The sequence below is a fragment of the Sporisorium graminicola genome, chromosome SGRAM_1 (genome assembly GCF_005498985.1).
Source record: "Sporisorium graminicola strain CBS 10092 chromosome SGRAM_1, whole genome shotgun sequence".
NCBI lineage: Eukaryota > Fungi > Basidiomycota > Ustilaginomycetes > Ustilaginales > Ustilaginaceae > Sporisorium > Sporisorium graminicola.
Genome location: NC_043719.1, coordinates 2,589,587 through 2,609,677, shown reverse-complemented (window position 1 = coordinate 2,609,677; position 20,091 = coordinate 2,589,587). Strand labels below are relative to the sequence as shown.

The 20,091-nt window shown below is 57.9% G+C and overlaps 5 protein-coding genes across 5 annotated transcripts; 3 read left to right on the top strand and 2 right to left on the bottom strand.

Moving 5' to 3' along the window:
* Nucleotides 1-715: 715 nt before the first annotated feature.
* EX895_000926 (uncharacterized protein) lies at nt 716-3,346 on the bottom strand (the record flags this gene model as incomplete). Its single annotated transcript, XM_029881527.1, has 1 exon — nt 716-3,346. The coding sequence occupies one exon, from the start codon at nt 3,344-3,346 to the stop codon at nt 716-718; it is 2,631 nt and encodes an 876-aa protein (XP_029742913.1).
* Nucleotides 3,347-5,880: 2,534 nt separating this feature from the next.
* EX895_000925 (uncharacterized protein) lies at nt 5,881-6,663 on the bottom strand (the record flags this gene model as incomplete). Its single annotated transcript, XM_029881526.1, has 1 exon — nt 5,881-6,663. One exon carries the CDS (start codon nt 6,661-6,663, stop codon nt 5,881-5,883), a length of 783 nt encoding a protein of 260 aa, XP_029742912.1.
* Nucleotides 6,664-9,223: 2,560 nt separating this feature from the next.
* EX895_000924 (uncharacterized protein) lies at nt 9,224-11,269 on the top strand (the record flags this gene model as incomplete). The annotated part of the gene is made up of 1 exon (XM_029881525.1): nt 9,224-11,269. One exon carries the CDS (start codon nt 9,224-9,226, stop codon nt 11,267-11,269), a length of 2,046 nt encoding a protein of 681 aa, XP_029742911.1.
* A 1,744-nt stretch (nt 11,270-13,013) lies between these two features.
* Nucleotides 13,014-18,002, top strand: EX895_000923 (uncharacterized protein; the record flags this gene model as incomplete). Its single annotated transcript, XM_029881524.1, has 1 exon — nt 13,014-18,002. One exon carries the CDS (start codon nt 13,014-13,016, stop codon nt 18,000-18,002), a length of 4,989 nt encoding a protein of 1,662 aa, XP_029742910.1.
* A 409-nt stretch (nt 18,003-18,411) lies between these two features.
* EX895_000922 (uncharacterized protein) lies at nt 18,412-20,034 on the top strand (the record flags this gene model as incomplete). The annotated part of the gene is made up of 3 exons (XM_029881523.1): nt 18,412-19,727; nt 19,823-19,849; nt 19,974-20,034. 3 exons carry the CDS (start codon nt 18,412-18,414, stop codon nt 20,032-20,034), a joined length of 1,404 nt encoding a protein of 467 aa, XP_029742909.1.
* Nucleotides 20,035-20,091: the final 57 nt, after the last annotated feature.

Genomic DNA, 20,091 nt, shown 5'->3' with positions numbered 1-20,091 from the left:
GAGACCTCAAGACTATTCTACGCCTCCGCCTTAGGCAGGAAACTCCTCAACAAATCCCACCCCCTGCTCACTTTCCCCTTACGCCTCAAGCTCCTCCACCGAGCAACAGTCATGACCAGTCACGATCCCGATCCCCTTCAACACCTTGTACATTCCCCAGGACATCGGACCTGAACGACCCCAAATTGTAAATGAACGCCACCACCAAAGTAACGCTAGCATTGAATGTGTGAGCCGCATAGGACTTGAAACCAGAAGAGCTCGTGGGATCCCCGCCATCACCATCGTCTCAGGCGTCACGGAGATCATGCGTCGAAAGATGCGAGCATCTGCCAACAAAAGCTCCGCTGGTCATGTGCACCAAGGCGCACCAAGGCGCACCAAGGCGAATGCGTCTGCAGGCCAAAATGAGGCAGCAACATAAAAGCGCGCCCCGACACAATTCTGAGGCCTCAGCAGGAAGCTTGCCACTGCCTCCGAACACGGGGCCGTAGCCGCCATTCGATTTCTACACACAAACCTCAATGCAATCCAAACGATACGTATGATTTCCAAATATAGACGACAAGCATCGAGTCCTCGTACAAGTACCAAGAGAGCCACTCGACTCGCGGCGTGTGCTTCTGTGCTGCCAAATGCATGTGTATGATGCTGAATCCTCCATATGAATCGATCGAACCTGTCCTTCCTTGTTCTCCGCAGGCAACAACGCCCTTCAATCCTTGCGATGGAACAGGGAATGCTTGCGCTTGCTCTCCTCGCTCATGACCTTGACATGAGGATGGTCCGGCTGCTCGCCCGGCTTGCCGTCCTTCAAAATGTGCGCACACGTGCGAATGTTCTTCAACCACTCATCTCCTTTGTCGTCATCATCCTCGAACTCGGACAGCCCAATGGATCCCAACCCCGCAGCGTGGGCATCCCTGCTGATGCTGCCGTCGAATGCGCCACCGCGAGGCGAAACAGCACCGTCGTGGGCGTGAGCCTGTGCATGCGCACCGTCGATCGCCGAGCGCAGCATGTCGGTCGAGTTGCTCCTCGACATGACCGGCGTGCGCGTGAGCGGGCTGTCCGTATCGCTGAATCGACGTCCACGAAGAAGATCACCCAACGTGCAACGCAGTGACGGCTCGACAGCCATCATGCGCGAAAGTGCCGAACGCGTCTCTCGCGGCAGCAATCGGAAGATGCTGTCGGCCGCACCCGAGGTGAAGGTCGTCTGCGAAGACGCCGAGACACTGTCGCTGCGGTGCTGGTGCGGTCGCACATCGTCAAACGCCCCACCGTTGCCCCCCTCTCCCGCTGTCGCAATGTCGTCAAGCGTAGAGGTGGGAGAAGAAACGACAGGCGACACAGCGCCAGGGCTCGAAACCACGCCATTGTTACCGTCCTCGCCTCCCAGCATCCTGTTGCCCTCAAACGTATCGCTGAGCGAGGGCGAGTGTGGGTTCGAGTGAATCGAGTGTGGCGTCATGTAGCCGGCCTCGTGCGCGGACCGGATCTGTGGAACAGCGCTGTTGTCGTCCGAGCTGGTCACCGGATCGATGGCCGACATGCCAAGATTCTTGCGCAAGGCCGAGATGTGCTCGCTCGAAGTTACACGGCTTGCCATCACACTGGATGCAGGCGTGCTGCTGTGTCTGCTGGGGCCCTCGCTGTTCGCATTGCTCTTGGCGGGTTCCGAGGCAGGAGCTTTACATAGCTCGGGGTGTGAGTTGACAAACAGCCGGAAACTGGCGTCCGTCTTCATGTCCGGCAGCTTCCACGGGAATCGGCGCAGAATCATGCATAGGAAGATGATGGCGCAGCTCCACACATCTGTCAGCCTGGGATCGTACGTCTGCTGCGACAGCACCTCGGGCGCCAAATATGGATCCGAGCCCACGACACCCGTGGCGACGACCTTGCTCTTGCCCGGCGAGTGGAACACGGTGGCAGTTCCGAAATCGATCAGCTTGACCACATTGCCCGTAGTCATGACACAATTGTCGAGTTTCAGGTCGCGGTGCGCGAGTCCCATCGAGTGAAGGTAATCCACACCGTCGCAGATCTGGCGGAAGACGCAGTAGATCTCTTGACGGCACATCTTGCCGCTCATCACGACGCTGAACAGGTCGTAAGGAGCGTACTCCATGACTTCGTAGTAGTGGCCATGGTCCGAGATGATGTCGATGGTCTCGATAATGTTGATGTGATGAAGCGTGCTGCCGATGCAGAACTCGGCCGTGACCTTTTTGATGTACTCCTTTTCGTTCTCGCCGGGTCTGCGCTGGCGGAACTCCTTGACGGCAAAGACCGTGTGATCCTTGGAACGCTTGATGAGACGCACCGTACCGCCAGCACCGGAGCCCAGCACTTTGCCCCACTTTCCATACTTTTTGGCCAAATGGGCGTGGTCCTCACCCAGAGGCGGCGAGTCCTTGCCGTGTCGCTTGGGAGTTGCAATGCCGGAGCGACTGCTGTCGCTGCGCGAGTCGCTGTTGTGGTGTCCGATGTGGTTCTGCAGGAATTTGCGCAGATCGGTGAGCGGATTGTGGTGGCCGGAATGCTCTTTGTCCTTCTTCTTCTTAGGGAGCCCTTCATTGTCGGAAGGCGAAGCTGCACCGCTGCTGCCTTCGTTGTGCTTGCGTCCACCGCTGCTGCCGCCACGCTCCGTGTTGCGCCGTGAGCCGAGCTTGGGGAAGATGAACTGAGGAGGAGTGCTGGCGGCGTCGCTGCTATTGGAAGCGTCGACGCCGCGGGCAGAGGCAAGGCCGCTGGCACCGGCGCCTTGGACAGGCTGAAACGAAGTGCCGGTCATGGCACCGCTGATGACCTTGTTCAAACCGGAGAGTGACTGAGCCTGAGACCCACTTGTAACGGGCGAGACGGTTGCCGAGGTGGCGTCATTGGTGGGCAGGTGAGCGAATGCGCCGCCAGTTCCGATCGGTGTTGCAACACCGGAGTGATCCGCAGTCTCGCTCAAGCCCATCTTCTTGAGATTGTCGAAGCGGATCTTGGCGGCAGACGCGCTCGGGCCCTCGATGGCGTCGACGGGACCCGAAACAATGGTTGAAGCGGCGTCGACCCCAACGGTAGACATGGGTGAGGCCATCTGGGAGGGAGAGGAAACGGCATATGCCTGCTTATCCTGCACAGGCGTGGGCTGGTCGGAGGAAGAGTTGGATGCGGGGTCGTGGTTGGCTTTGCTGCTCCGGATGGCGAGATAGCCTGGAGCAGTGGAGTCTTCGCGGAGGGTCATCTTGTTGGTCTGAGTCTCAAGATGAACGACGTCGGCGCCGTCTCGATCTTGGTCTGGCTGCGCGGAATGTTGGACGATGGGGTCCATGGGCTTTGAGGAGAGCATGTTGGACGGCAAAGGATAGGAAGGTCGTCAGTGTTCGTCAGTGCTGATGCAGCTGACGGCAACGACGAGATCGGCGAACACGAGATTTTAATATTTGGAAAAGACAATCTCAGGCGGATTACCTCGTGCGCCTATGGATGATGCAAGGCGATTCGAGCTGCAGTATGACCCGATGGAGGTGAAATGTGACGAAGACGGCGTGTTGCTGAAGACTGAAGCTGTCGTGAGGGAAGATCTTCGAGAACAGTCAGTTCGCGGATGTTCGAAAGGTGTGTCGTGTGGGATGCTCGATCTTCTGCTATAAATGCAGCCAAAAGACCGAGACTGAGCCGCGGTTGACAAGCGCAACGAAAGGAGCTAAGCGGCTGCCGATACGACTCGCGATGACGGTACTGCCTAGCAAGATGGCTCGCGGAATTGGTGGTGGGACTGATGAACCTTGTCGTGGTCTACGTGCCAAGACGCGTGGGAGCGGGTCCGGGGTTTTGCACCGAGTTAAGGTTTGACTGCCTCCGCAGTCCGACGGGAAGCAAGGGTATGAAGAGAGTCTTGCTCTGCTATTCTTGCCGCAGTGATGAGGAGGGAGAAGACGACCACAACCGTCACGACAAATAGGCGTAAAGGCTCGTCTTGGCGCAGGGTGTTGAAGCCAGCTAGCAAATGAGATTTGGATGATCTTCAAAAAAGCTGCGTTCGACCGCGAACGGAGATAGTGGTGGTGCGGATGGAGATGACGAGCAAGTCGAGACCAACACGAAGAGCGTCGAATTGGTGGTTCGATGGAAGGGAAATCGAGACGAGGATGGCAAAGCAGAGAGAGAAAGAGGTGGAGGAGCACGTTGCCGCAAAGCTGAGTGGCAGGCTGGCTGGCCGGATGCTGGATGGCGACGAGCGAAGCAGAAGGACAGAGAGACGCAAAGACAAAGAAGCGAGGCGGGGCGGGGCAGGGCAGTTGACCGAAAAAGCGACAATTGTTCATCGGACAGCAAAGGCCGAACCAGCCGCAGACCAGCACGCATTGACTGAGGCACAAAGCCAGAGAGATAGGGAAATTACGCAAAGTCCATGTGCTAGAGAGAGCAGCAGCAACCACTCGTAACAAAACAAAAAAAAAAAAGGGAAGAAAAAACAAAAAGGTGCAACAGCGTTAGAGCTTACAAAATGAGAATCGAGCAGCAAGGCCAGCCAGGCTCAGCACTGGCCACCCAATCGCGTGGTCGAGACAAGCTGTCTGCTCTCCGTTGCTCGCAAAGACGGAATCACTGTGCCTGCAACCAGCAACGTACCAGCTCTCGCCTTTGCCGCGGTAAGCAGGGTGGAAGCCTACATCGTTCGTGCGTGCTTGTGTGCGTTCTTCGGCACCGAATGGTCCAATCACCAGCTCGCAGCGATGCTTTGGATGGCTTGGCCCTTGCCGAGAAAAGTTTCACACCAGAAATGTGCACAAACCTCTCTTTGAGTTGGTTTCGGTGGAAGAGCTGAGACGAGTTGGATTTCTAACACGAGAAGTTTTGCCGATGTCGTTTGCTGCGTTGTACATCTCTCTCTCTCTGTCTCTGTCTGTGTGTTGTCAGAAGCAGTGACAAAACGGACCCTCGCTGGCGATCATTATTGGTCGATCAACACGCTGGCTTCCGAAGTCGGCCTGACCTTGCGCTGCTGAATCAGCCGCCCAGGCTCGCTCGCTCGCTCACTGAGAGACGGCTGCAACGCAAGAGCAAAATATACCCCAGCCCGGCCATTCGGAATTTCCGCGCGCCATTTTCGGCCCAGCTGCTTTGCCTCCGTGGACCCTTTGGCCTGTTTACGAGGTTCGGCGACGGAATATGCCAAGGCTGGAAGGACTTTGAACATGCTCCAGCTTGCATCAAATCTGACATAGCAGGAGACTCGTAGCATGTCATGCTTATGCTGCTCGGACGACGACCACGACGGCGACGATGCATTGCCAAGACACTCCGCTCAATCAATCTTGGACAGCCTCCAGGCTGAAGAGGGGCCAGCTGCAAAATAGGCCCATCGGCTCCCTTATATCCGACGTCGGTCTTGCAAGCAGAACAGACGGTTTCGAGCACTTTCCTTTGCGATGCCGTGCTTCGACCAGGGCTAGCTCCGCCGCAGACGTCAAATATCGATCAAAAGGCTTCAGACCACGTGTCTGGCTGTTGCTGACTGTCATGCGACCAGCAAGCAGGCGCATCGACTACACCACCGCAGCCGCGACAATTTCGACCCACATGGGCGAGCTCTTTCTGTCAGGCCAGGACACAAACCAGAAAGAAAGAGAAGCACCTTGAACAACAGCATCATTACAAAGCACTTTGCAATTGTAGAAGTGGATCCGTATCAGATTGAATGTGTACTGCTGAATGAGAGTGCCAAAATGAAATCATTATCGACCAAAGAGGATAGACACGAGTGATACGAACGATTGCCATCGTTCACATTGCTCTTGCATGAATGTTCGCAGAGCGGATCAGAGCTTGAGAGCTCAGACCACTGCCCGCATGCCACACCGGAACACACCGGAACGCTCAAACAAGCAGCGAACCGGCGAGAGCAGCGACGACGCAGCCGACCATGGCAGCCGACCCCACGCGAGCGGTGGTCGAGGCCGAAGACCTCTGGCTGCTCGAACTCGAGCCGGACGACGAGCTGCTCGACGTCTCTGAAGAGCTGGGACTCGAGCTCGTAGACAGCGCCGACGCACTCAATCGGCTGGCCGAAGCAGACGAGCTAGCGCTGAGAGATGAAGCAGAGGCCGAAGCGGACGCGCTGGTAGCCGAGGCGGAGGCAGACGCCAATGATGGGTTGGACGAAGATGCAGCCGAGACGATCTTGCCCAGACCCCAGGGGATCGCGGGGCCTTCGGGCTGCTTGGCGTAAGGCGGCGAAGTCACTGCTCCCGTAGTGTCAGCAATGGCGAAGCGAGTCGTCCAGGTCGGGTCCTCGCCGCCGTGCGTGAACTGGAAGAAGTAGATGGCCGAGTTGGGCGAGACGTTGGGTGCAGTCCACAGAAGCTTGCCAGCTCCGGACGAAGTGCCATCGACGCCCGCAGCCACCGTATAGAGCTCGGTCATGTTTTGGTTCGAGCCCGTCATGAGCTTGATCTCCATGCTCTTCCAGGCCTGGCTGGTTGCTTGGTCCCACTGGATCAGCAGCGGCGAGCCTTCGGCGGTCGTGCTGGGAGTGAGAGGAGAGGGGGCAGTGGATGCGCTCGACGACGACGACGAAGACTGACGCTTGGCGTGGTTGGGCATGGCGACGACGGAGGAGATGCTGGCCAGCGCGATGAGAGCAGCAGAGAAGAACTTCATCTTGATGAGGAAAAGGAAGGTGTTATAACGGCCTGTGCAATGTCGAAGAAGGTTGTCGTGGTAGAAAGATCTTTGTCAGTACTGAGTCCCCCTGTCCACGACCAGCTGCATCGCTTTGGCGTTTATACACGGCTGAACTCTCAGAATGTCACGATGTGATCCCGCTCTTCGACGAAAGAGAGTCCAGGAACAAAAACCCTGTGAGCGTTGCATGTCTTGCCTCAAGGCGCAAGCAAGACACAAAGAGCCCGCTCGGCGCGCAGTGTGGTGACCAATGGATGCATCATGTCGTTTCGTCGCTGCGTTTGGAAAGACGGTTGCGCCACGTTCGCTGCTCCTCTGAGGGCAAGAAGATGTACACAAGACCCAGCCACCTGAAGCAAGAATCGAGATCTGTGCTGGACCTATGAACGCCGTGTACGCTACTATTCTTCCCTTTCCTGGAGCTTCAATGCATGCTGGATTGCACCGTTGAATGTCGGAATAAGCCCCAATCTCCTAGCACCCACACCGCCCCAGCGCTGACCTCTGATCGACGGTGCCTGCCGATGAAACTTACGTTTGAGTGTGGCTTAGACGAAGTGAGAAGACCACGAGAGCAATGTTGTCGACGATGCTGGGACCAAAGAATGCGCCTGGAGGTTGTAGTGGTTCAAAAGAGTGACAATAGTGGGAGAAAGGAAAAGTGGGGGAGGGTGGTTGTTGGGGGTAGGTGAAGGGAGTGTAGAGAAGAATTGTTAGATGGGGAGAGGAGGAAAAGAGGAAGAGAGGAAGAGAAAACGTCCAAACAACAGGAACGAGATTGTGGGGAGCAACCTGTAGCGTTCGGAGAGCCGACGTTGATGGGCTTGCAGCAGATCTAACGATTCATGACGGCGGGAAACTTTGGATCCGTCTGTGAGTGTGGAAGGTGAATAGGGGTGTCCGCTGGCGTTGCAAAAGCAGAAGCTTGCGGCACTCTGCAGCAGCAGCAGCAGCAGCACCTTAACGACGTCCGGTCACAGCAGAAGCTGTTTGGCAATGCTAATTGCCCTTTGTGGGTTGTAAGAGCAAAGCAACACTCAGACAACAAAGGGAACACGCACACGCAAGGAGAGATCGACACGCACGCGCAGCGGAATACAGACGTGATTGCAGAAGTCCAACCGAAAACAACAAGCGAGGGCACACTGCGACAGGGATTTACAGGCACACGCGTCAAAGCCCGCCGACGGCGCCGCCGAGCAGCTCTGCAGATCTCCTGCAATGTCGCGTCTCGGCTGCCTAAAATCGAATTTCGACAGCAGCCAGCCGCAAAGGCACAGCAGTGCAAGAATGCACTGGTGGACTTATGCAGCCAAGAGCCTCGGACTCGTTGAGCGCGTCGCTCGAATGGCAGGCTGCGAACAATTGGTGGATCGTGCTCGACTAGTCTGAAAGCTCCAACATACCGTCTGACCGGGTCTTGGTTGGAAGCCCAATCGAGGGAGCGCGTTGTGAAGAAGCAATCGGTCGTGCATACGATTTCGGCGATCAAAAGAGCGCTGACGATCACACAGAAGAAAAGCGGTGCCAACTCCGACGTACGGAACAAGCCGAAGCCCTGCGTCGAGCAGGGGTTGCAAGAAATGTAGGCGCGAGTTGGCATCACAAGCAGGCGAGACAAAGGAGTCGGCGAGAAACAGACAGTGTCGGAGTACCAAATTTAGCTTGTTGGCATTCACCCCTGCCTTTTCTTGACCCTCTCGAGCCTGTGGCACGGAGTCGCGGCGACGAGGCCCGGTGCACTTACGACTAGCGTCATGTTGCCTTTTCAGGCTCTCCACGGAAAGGCTTCCAAGGTCCCGACAGAAACAAGCTGCGTTGCTTCCAAATACAGAGTTGCTTGACAGGAACGCATGCAAGGGGGTCCTCGAGGCCGTCGTCTCAGGCGAAGGGTCTCTCAAAGGGTCCATCTTGCTCGCCTTCTCGATGCGTAGCTGCTGCCGTTCCCGAAGTTAGACGCGCACGCAGGTTGTCGGAACTGGTGTGCAACGTGAACATGTCACCGTGCTACCCCTTGTCACCATGGTAGTCTTGAATTGCTCGATCAGACTACTGCAACGTGAGAGGCAAGAGCTCGGCAAACAAAAGACGGAAGCAACTGGCAAAAGCGGGACACTCTTTCAGCATGTTAGATCCACTTAACCACCCTTTCGGGTCTCGGAATTAGGACTGGAATCACGTGAGCTAAAAAAAATGTGGGCAGGCAGAGGGGAAATTTTTGTGGAAAATTTCAATTTCGAGCCGCACATGAAGAAGAAAAGAACCCTGAACAACTGTTTCGTTTCTTGGCCTCTGATGAGCCTGTGGAGTCCTCCTTCTTTGCTTCTTCTTGCTTTCGATCTCTGACCCTCGTTCATCCTCCGGAACGGTTCGTCTCCAACACTCTTCCAACTTCCAGGCACTCACAGCCACATCCCGACTGTATTCATCGGAAGGAGAGCATCCTGCGGCTTCATTTGCACCTTGACAGTTCCCAACTCGCAAGTTCAGTCCTCCAGATAGCGTCGACACAGACGCTACATAGAATCTAGCAAAAATGGCCAAGATGAAGCAGAAGGGCAAGTCCGGTGCCGCCAAGAACTACGTCACCCGTAACCAGGCCATCAAGAAGCTCCAGGTCACCCTTGCCGACTTCCGCCGTCTTTGCATTCTCAAGGGCATCTTTCCGCGCCAGCCCAAGAGCATTCGCAAGGCCAACAAGGGCTCTACCGCACCCACCACCTTTTTCTTTGCCAAGGACATCGCCTATCTTCAACACGAGCCCGTACTTCAGTCGTTGCGCGAGCACAAGACCTTCGCCAAGAAGCTTTCGCGTGCCATTGGCCGCAGGGAGTGGGCCGCCGCCAAGAACCTCGACGAGAGCAAACCCACCTACCGTCTGGACCACATTATCAAGGAGCGATACCCCACCTTCCGCGACTCGCTCAAGGACATCGACGATGCCCTCTCGCTGCTCACGCTCTTTGCCAACTTGCCCGCCACGGACAAGGTCTCTGCCGAAGTTATCGCCACCTGCGCGCGCCTCTGCGCCGAATGGCAGCTGTACGTCATGAAGACCAAGGCACTCAAGAAGGTCTTCCTCAGCATCAAGGGTATCTACTTCCAGGCCGAAGTCAACGGCGAGACTATCACCTGGCTCGTCCCTTACCTTTTCACCCAGCACATTCCTTCTGACATCGACTTCCGCATCATGTACACCTTCCTCGAGCTTTACCAGACCCTTCTTGGATTTGTGCTGTTCAAGCTCTACACGGACGAAAACCTTGTCTATCCGCCCAAGTTCGACTCCGCCAAGGACGACCAGGCTGCTGGCTTTGGTGCGCTCACGCTTGATCCTGCCAGCGCGGCTGTGCTGCGTGGCGAGAACACCTCGACCAGCTCCTCGACTGGCGCGAACGACGGTGCAAAGGCAGCATCCACATCCTCCACCGTGGTCACTGCTTCGGGCAAAAAGGTGTCGGCCAAGGACGTCAAGAAGCAGATCAAGGCCATCTCCAAGGCGAACAACGTCGCCAGCGACGATGTCCAGGACGATGACAATGAGGTGGATGATGCGACAACGCAGGCAAGACAGCAGGGTGATGACAAGTTTGTCGAGCAGCCCTCCAAATCGACAGAAGAGCAAGAGTCGAGCGGCCACTTGACCACCTTTGACGAGATCCAGGCGGCCTCTACGGCGAGCGAAGGTGCGGCCAACGGGCTTTTCACACCTTACGTATTTTACATTTCGCGAGAGTGCCCGCGCGCTGTGATCGAGTTTGTTCTGCGATCTTTCGGCGCGTTGCCGGGGCGCATCGGGTGGGACATGGTGGCCGGTGCAGGCAGCGCAGTGGACGAGGACGATGCGAGGATCACACATCATATCATCGACCGACCGGTGCCTGCAGGCGGCATGAAGAAATATGCGGGCAAGCGTGTGTTTGTCCAGCCTCAGTACATTGTCGACTGCGCCAATGCGAGGAAATTGCTCCCCGCTGGAGCGTATGGACCTGGTCAAACGCTGCCCCCGCACTTGAGTCCCTTTGTCGACGATGCCGAAGTGGCACGCCGCGGTGGCTACGTGCCCGAAGAGGCGAGGGAGCAGCTCGGTCTGGAAGCCGATTCTGCCGCTGTCGCTTCGGAGGATGAGGAGGACTCGGACGAGGAGCTCGAGGAGGACTCGGACGTGGACGATGATGAGGAACAAGCCGCAACGGTCGTGGCCAGCCCTGCCACCTCGCGTCCAGCACTTGCAGCCCTCTTGGCCGACCCGACCGACGCTGCCGAAGCTGGTCTGCTGGATGCCGCTGAGCTCGAAGCCGAAGCAGCCGGAGGCGAGGATGCACTGGAGGAAATGCGACACAAACACACAGCCGCGCTCAAACAGGCCAAGAAAACGAGCAAGGCGTCTCTGGGAGGCGCAGGAGCCATCAAGCGCAAGACAGAGGAGCAGGAGGCCAAGGAGATGTCCAAGATGATGATGAGTAACCGTCAACGCAAGCTGTACGAGAAGCTCAACTATTCGTCCGGCAAGCGCGCCGAAGAGACGGCCAAGTTGCAGCAGAAGAAGAAGGCGCTCAACAAGAAGGTTGGCCGAAAGTAAAGAGGCTCTGGTCTTGACCTGCTCGTTTCCTCGCCCCCAGTACCATCCATCCACCCATCTATGGTTTCTGTCTTTTGTTGCATCCTACGGTGTAAGTCACAATGCGATCTTCCATTCTACTTGTTCGTCGTCTTGACCTGTGTTTGAAACCAGATGCGCCTCTCGGCGTGCAAATGTGATGCGAGCCAAGCCTCGACGTTGCACTGTGCGCTTGAAAGCGAACCCAACGTGCCGCGATTGAACAAGTGGATCTTTTAAGTCTCAATGACCGCGACCGCCGAAGACAAGCAAATGTACAAAGGAATGGAGGCCGTCAAGGTTTGCTCTCATACCATCCCACGATCGAAAAATCGACTGTGTCTCAGGCGTGACAGATGCAACACAGCCGGAAGCGACGCGACTCAAAGCACGGACTTGAAACTGCGGAAGTCGGCATTTTCCCTCTCGTCTGGAAGCTGTTGTCGTCGGCCTGCATCTCGGCTCAACGGCCGCTGGCTGGCTGGGAAGCCAATTACGCAGGCTGCATTCCGGCGACTTTTGCAGCGTCGAACGCCGAATCTTTGACGTAGAGCAAACGCCTCGAACAAACAAACACAGTCAGTCGTTCTCGGAATGTGACCGAAGTCGACATCGACTCTGCTGAATCGCGATTCCGCCATTTTGGCTCCGGTCACCAGCGCCATCGGTAACGGTCTTGTGAGGCATCGAGTATGATCGATAAGTGCGCTTGGTTCTTGATCGCATGATCCCCGGCTGAAACCCAATTTACGCGCACCGTGATTTGTCTCTCCGCATTCTTTGCTTCCCTCTTCTTGGCGTGGGCAATGCAGAGTGAAGCGAAGATCGCTGCCGCGCATCTGAGACGCTAGTCGGACATCAGCTGCTGCACGCGTACAGGATATCGGTGCTTCCGCATCCAACCACGGATCTGCTTTGGGCTCCAGTCTGGTTCGAACTTCGAGGCTGTGAACATGCAATTGCAGAGAAATGTACGACGGGCCGATGGAGAAAATGAGGTGGAAGGCTGTCAATAGTCTCCTCCGCGGCGTGCATGTGTTGTGCTCAAGTGCCCTTTGGACCAGCGTGCATTTGCACGCGTCTTGTTTCTTTCCCCGCTTCTTGGTCCCTGCCGACCGCAAGGTCACGCCCAGCGAGGCACCGAGTTCTTTCACGATCCGCTTCGCTTGCTTCTGAAATTGACAGGGCACTCCGTGTGTCTCAAAAGCTGTGCTCGCTTTGCGCTCGTGACAGGCAAAGGGTCGCATCTTCCGAACGACGCCCATTGTGTGCTTGACAGCTGATTCGCCTGAGCTGCTGCTGCTGTTGCTGCTGCCAATCCAATTTACCGCGGCTACGTCGCCTCTTTGCATCGCGCTTCCCCTGGATGGACAGCCTGCCACCACTGTGCCGACCAGCCGCCGCCCTCGAAGGCTGAGCAGCTCAATGGCAGACTCGACCTGTTTCCCCCCCTCCTTCCCCGTCAGACTTCTCGCACATCATCCCATCCCTCCCTCGTTGCTCTTCTTCCATCTCCTCCACCACTTGAATTGCCACACTTTGTCTGCAACATCCATCCAGCAAGCCGAGCCTGACCTGCTCCGTCTACATCCTTCAGCTCCTGTTCACCGACGACCGACCGTGGAGTAACATCCACCCCGAATTGGCCAGGCTCTGTACAGCCGCGATTGCAGCCCAACTCTCGCTCACCATTCGCCATCTAGCTTAGGCAGCGGATCGACTCAATATGTCCGCTAGACTACGCCGTCCTCAGCCGGACAGGAGCCGCATCATCAGCTCCATGGGACTTCCACCTCGTGAACCCGTCCCTGAACCCACTAGTCCCACTTTCCAGCAGACCTTCCCACGCTCGCGTAGGGACAGCGAGGTCTCTGCTCGCAGACCAAGCGAACGATCCTTCAACACCAGACGTGCTCCAGCCGACGCAGATGTCTACAGCGATGCCCCCCGACACGATCGATCTTCTCGTCAGTACGACGCCGACCCACGCCAGGACTCGCGTCGTAGGATCGAGAGCCTTCCAGCTTCTCGATCCCGCGCAAGCAGCTATCGCAGACCCGCACTGCCTGAATTTGACGATGATCGTGACCGCCGAGATCTCGACGACCTCGACGAAGAGGACTCCGAGGACGATGCACGCTCAAATGGCCAACGAAACTTCAGGTCTTCTCGTCGCGGTGAGGTCATGCGCGCCGAACCTCGCTCTGAGCGTGGCGGCGCCTCTCCGGTCAACGGCCATCGCCGTCAGGAGAGCGATCCCTACCGACAACCTGAACCCTATGAAGAATACTCGAACGCCGCCTACGCAAGGCGTCCCGCACCTCGTTCCGTCTCCCACGGCGATCTAGGAGGAGACTCCCGCCGCAAACCTAGCAACAGACAGTCCGCCAAGCCAAGCTCGTATGACACACCTCAAGCTCGCCGCGACGACGTGCCCGTGTACTCTCAGCGCGACCTCGGCCGTTCCGCTTCCAAGTCCCAGTCCTCCACTGGACGCAGCGGCGGCGTTCTCAACCGCGTCCTCAGTCGAGCCTCAGGAGGCAGCAGCCGTGACAGGGCAGACGCATCTGCGCCTCGTATGCAGAGATCGTCGTCTCGCCTGAACCGATACAACCACCTCCAAACCGCAAGCCGACGAGATGATGATGAAATCGAACTCGCGCGCATCGAGGAGGATGAGATGCTCCTCGCCATCCAAAGGCGCCGCAGTGCTGCCAACCAGGCGACCAAGGGCTACAATGAATCCGACCCGCGCTGGTACAGAGACGATCGTGGCTCACGTACTTCCGCCTCGCAGCCACCGAGTCGCACCAAGAGTGTCGGGCTTGAGCGCAGCGAAAGTGCAGTCAGAAGGAGCATGGATCGCGAACGTCAACGCACTTTGGATGCGCTTGAGCGGACTGACCGCCAACTTCCCACGGTGTCTCGCACCGATGCCGTTGTGCGTTCACGAACCAACGCCAGGCCATCTTCGCAGGCGCATCGCCAGCCACGCTCCAAGGACGATGCTCGTCGTCGGTCTGGCGCTGCACCGCAGAAAGCTACCCGCGAGGCTGCTCTGGCTGCCGTCACCGGTGTGTCTGCAGGTGCCGTTGCCGCCAACGCGATTAAGAGGCAAGATCGCAACCGTAAATCGGTTCAACGTGATGAAGAAGTGGAGAGCGATAGCGACAGCGACGATTCTGATCTGCTCGAAGACGCACCCGAGCCTGCAGATGTGCATGACGACGATGCCATTCCTATCATCGTGGCCAATTCTGCCAAGCCTGCCCAGGCCGGAGAGGCAGCACCTGTTGCTTCCACCTCCTCGGCTGCTCGAAAGGTGGCAGAGACTACAAGCGATGACGAGGAAGACTCTGACGACGACAACGCCTCTGACGATGAAAGCACCGAGCAGACCTCAGAAGGTCTTGAATCTGCTTCCAAGCCTGCGCCCGCCATCGCGCAAGCTGCCGTCGCTCCTGCCACTGCCGCTGCCACGAACACCAACGGTCGCGCTGCACAAAAAAGCTTCCTGAGCTTCGGCCGCAAGGCCACCGCTGCTGCACCACCTACAGCAGCCCCAGGTGCTGAGGCCCGAGTCCAAACCGAATCGGTTGCATCCGAGGACAGTGAAGATGACGACGACCATGAGACGGAAGAGGAAGTAATCGATGCAACACCTACGCGAACACCGTCACGAGCAACCCCTGCTGCAGCCATCGCTGCTCTCGCTGGCGGGGCCACCGTCGGCGCTGGCGCGCTGGCAGCGAAGCGCAGCGCCCAAGCCGAAAAGGAACAACGCAGAGCTGCTAAAATGCAAGCTGAACAAGAGAAAAAGGCTAGCGACGCTCAGGCGCGAGCTGCCAAAGCGGATCGTTCTGCTGAGAAACGCAGAGCCAAACAAGAAGCCGCTGCCGCTGCCGCTGCCGCTGCTCTGGCCGCCAAGGAGGCTAAGCGCAGCGAGAAGACCAAGATGAGAGAGGCTAAGCGGGCGGAATTGGAGCGCAAACGAGAGCAAGAGTCCCAGGCTCGCGACCGTGCCATCCGCGATAAAGAAGAAGCCGAGGAACGTCGTCTGCTCGCTGTGCGGGACCAGGAACGCGAGCGCGAAGCAAAGGCCGAAGCTCGACGAGCCAGTCGACGTCCTGCCAAGGGAGGTGCCAAACTGCGCAGCACAGGCATACAGCCTCTTACGCCTCAACAGCGTCACTACCTGCTCAAGGCGCTCGTGATGCTGCAGATGCAGAGCGAATGGAGGGAGCTTGAGAAGCTCGGCGCTCTCACCGAGTATGGATATCCCTTCTCGAGCCATCGCTCCAAGCTGACCCGCGTAAAGACGTTCGAGCGCGGTGAAGATGCCGGCGAGTACGCAGGTGCTGCTCGCGATCCTTACGCCAACGACGAGGCCATGCGAGAGGGCGAAGATCTGCAAGAACCGCTTCTGCTTCGTCACCTCTTCCATGTGCATCTGCGCTCCTTCCCAGGTCTGGACGAAGCGCCTGAAAAGTACTGGCAGAAACGCATCCAGCCCTTCTTCGACGAGATGGCTGCGCGCAACTTTTCCACCTTGCTCGAACGAGGCGAGGTTTCCAAGCGCCACCTGTACTCTCTCGCCGTCACACGCTACCTCGGCGGCTTTGCCGCCCGTGGTTTCGGCGTACGTGGCCAAGGCGAGACGCGTGGTCCTGGCCTCGGTGAGCCCGGCTCTGAGAAATGGGGGGTCGGCAAGAAGTGGGGCAAGGGCACCGTCAAGCGCGGCCTCGATCGTCCCGCACGCATCGATCCGGACCTGATGGAGCAGATCGACAACCTCTTTGAGGGCGAAGGCGGTCGTCTGTGGCGCGCCGCGGGCAAAGAGTGGGCCCAGGTGCGTCGCGATTGGTGCGCGTTCAAGGAGAGCATCATCGAGAGCGAGACCGGTCTCGAAGAAGTCATCTCGTACCTCGACATTGGCAACGTCAAGAACCTGCCGACTCAGTATCGGAACTCGGTCGAGTATACCCGCATCAGTGTGGCTTACGTTTTCCACGCTCTGTTTGTCACAGCTCCCAATGCCGATGACCTGTTCAAGATGGTCAAGGGCATTCATGCGCTGGCTCCGTACTGGGGAGCGAAGCAGCTGCTCAAGTATGCCAATGCCGAGACCATGATCTCGGGCATTCTCTCGCTGCTGCTGGCCAGGCCGGGCGGTGCCAAGTCGCTGATCCAGCGCGTGTTCTCCTACGTCATCGGCAAGGAAGCCGCGTACATCCAAAAGGAGTTTGTGGTTCCGTTGCGCAAGGAGATCGGCGATCCCGAGCTGACCAAGAAGATCGAGGACTACGTGCGTCGCGGTGATCGAGTCGAGTCTCTACACATGCAACGCGAGGCCAGGAAGCGTGGCGAGGATGTGCTGACCACCATTCTCCTGTCGGCGGACGGCAAGCTGAGTAAAGAGGCCGAAGCGCACGTGCTCGAGCTGCAACGCTGCTTTGCCCTCTCTCCGTACCGGGGCAATCTGAACCTCGCCTATCCCGAGACCACGCCGGCGGGCGCCGATCAGCCGCCCGTGCCGTCGTGGGGTGCACAGGGAGCCGAGCACACGCGAGCACGTAAATTCGCTCTACTCAAGTTGCTGCTCCGCGAGTGTCTCAAGCGCCGCGACAGAGAGCAGGCGGTCGAGGTTGCAAGCGGCAGTCTGATCCCGGCTATCATCAAGGACTCGCTCGAGACTGTCTTTTACCCTGCCATCCGCACGATTGCCAAGAACGCCAACCTCAGCGAGCGTCTGGGCGATCTGCAAAAATTTATCGATGATATGCTCGAAGTCAAGAAGAGCGGTGACAACAGCATCGAGGCTTGGATCGCACTGGCCGCACGTCACGAGCAGTCGATCTACGTGCTATTCCACGAGTGCGCTCCGATTTCGCAACGCCTCTGGGATTGGTGTCAGCTGGGACTCGACTACATGGCACTCTCTACGACGGATCCCGCGCATCCAGCCGACCGCCGCGCGCCCAACTTGGAGATCGACTTTGAAGCGTTCCTGCAGGACGCGCGTCTAAACGATTCGGATGTCAAAAAGATCCTGGCGGAAGCCGATAAGCTGGCTAAATACACCAAGTGGAGTAAGGTGCGATTCGAACTTGAGTCGCGCAAGAACTATCTGTTGGGCAAACCCGAGGCCGGTCACCCTGGTGGCGTGTCGGAGCAGGACATCACCGACGAGAGGCTGCGTCGAGAGGTTGCGGACATCGACGCGATGATGCAAGACCTGATGGCCGATGCTGGCGAGCAGATAGACGACGGTAGCTGCGAAGACGGTGTGCGCGGCACCGAAAAGTACGACTTCCCCTGGGCATTCTACGACGAGATCGACCCGCTCAACCAGCATCTGGCTGCCGAAAGGGAGACTGGCCCATTGCGCGTGCCCAAGGTGCCCGTGGGCTACGCTCCACCGAGCCTCAAGCACATCCGCCGACTTCAGCCGCTGTTCGCCGAGCTACTGGCTTCCAAGTTGCCCGAATGGCAGACGGAGGACGTGCTGGGTCAGCTGCACAGCGACATGCGCGGCAGCGGCAGCAGGGGCAACAAGCTCAGCCTGCGATCGAGGAAGCCCAAGACTACGTTCAGTGAGTCGGCAAGTGTCGGCGGTGGGTCGAGCGCATATCCAAATGAGAACAGGAGCATTCTGAGCAACGCCACGGCACGGTTCCCGCGTCTCAGGGTGCCTAGCCTGTTTGGTCGCAAGTGAAGGAGCAAGCGAAGGATCGCCACCCTACTATCATTCTCATTCGTTATTCCGTGTCGTGCTGAATCTCTGAAACGGAATGGAATGGATCCGTTATCTTCCGGCTTGCGAGCGTGTGCCACGAGATGGAGACGTGAGCGTTTGACTGAGGAACAACGAGAGCGGCTGCGGGGGAAGGCTCCAGTGCAAGTTGCGTAATTACCCGCGAAAGCGGGGTAGAAGTGGCGGAGACTGCGGGATTGTCCCCCGCACTCGAGATGCGGGATTTAGAAGCCGATGCGATGTATCGCATGTGATCAAGCCCGCGGGCAGCTAGTCTTCGTCAACAGCCCACCATCACATCCTCCTTTCAGACACTGAGTCTCGATGATCCAAGCTATCAACGTAACGCAAGCATAGACGTCTTACTAGAATGACGGCAGCAACGACGATGAGCATTCTCCTCAGAGCGATCCCACCTGCAACGCGAGCCACATCGACGGTCGCAGCGTGGGCTCGTTCTGCACGTCCGATGCGCGGGGCGACAAGCAGCTTTGCAGCGAACGGTCGCAGAGGGTTCGTATCAACCAAAGCCAGCAGGAAGGGGGCAGCCGAGTTCACAGGCATGTCGGAACAAGGCCTGTCCGAGTCACAAGTGGACGTGAGGCGCGCGATCCAAGCCGTCTGTTCGCGGTTCGACGACGACTACTGGCTGTACAAGGACCAGAACGCTGAGTACCCGCACGAGCTCTACGACGCACTCTCCGACGGACGATGGATTGGCATCTGCATGCCCGAAGCACTGGGCGGTGCCGGCCTGGGGATCTCAGAGGCAACAGTAATGCTGCAAACCATCGCTGAATCGGGCGCAGCCGTCGCGGGGGCCCAGTCGATCCACGCCAACATCTACCCGCTCATGCCGATCATCGAGTTCGCCTCGCCCGAACAGCACGCGCGCTGGCTGCCCAGAATGATCGACGGGCGCATTCGATCCTGCTTCGGGATCACAGAGCCAACGACGGGCTCCGAGACGCTCAAGCTCAAGACGAAAGCAGTCCGCAGCGGTGAAAAGTACGTGGTCAACGGAAGCAAGATCTGGACGTCGTCGGCGCAGGTCGCTTCGCACATGGTACTTCTGGCGCGCACATCCGAGCCCGAACCAGGCTCTCGATCGTCCGGGTTGAGCTTGTTCTTTGCCCCACTTCGCTCGATGCCCAATACGCCGCGGAATGCGGGGGGCGCTGAATTGGCAAAGGGGCTGGAGATGAGGAAGATCACAAAGATGGGCGGAAGCACGGTCGACGCCAACGAGGTCTGGTTTGACGACTTTGAGATTCCCGCCGACTGCCTCATCGGCGAAGAGGGGAGGGGGTTCAAGTATGTTCTGCACGGCATGAATGCCGAACGGTGCCTTCTGGCGGGTGAAGCGTTGGGCACGGGCTACGCGGCGCTCAGGAAGGCTGTCCAGTATGCGGGGGACAGAGTGGTGTTTGGGAAACCGATCGGCGCTATGCAGGCTATCCAACACCCACTGGCAAAGAGCTGGGCCCAGCTCGAGGCGGCGAGACACCTGACGTACGCTGCAGCGAGGATGTACGACGACAGAGCGCCCGATGCTGGGGCACAGGCGAACGCGGCCAAGTACGTCGCTGCGGAAGCTGGATACTCGGCGTGCGAGACCGCAGTCATGACGCTAGGTGGGATGGGCTACGCAAAGGACTTCCACGTAGAGCGATACTTTCGAGAAGTGTGAGTCAACAGCACCATCGTCAGATGGTTGTCGTGAGATGTGAATGCCAGACACAAGCTGACTTTGTGACCTTGCTTCATTTCGATCTCTGCAGACTCGTCCCTCGACTTGCACCAGTCAGGTGAGTTCTCTCTTGTCCTCTTCAGTTCACACGGTGGTGGTTGAAAGCTGTTTTACTGACAACGACCCCTTCATTGTCTCGCTTTGTGTGGGGCACGGTCGGTTGATGCATCGGTGACGAACAGCCGCGAAATGGTGCTCAACTATCTGGGACAGCATGTTCTTGGACTTCCAAAGTCGTACTGAAGCGCCCCTTTCCTATCTCCCCACCGTGCAACGACCCCTATGCCCTGCATATGAGCC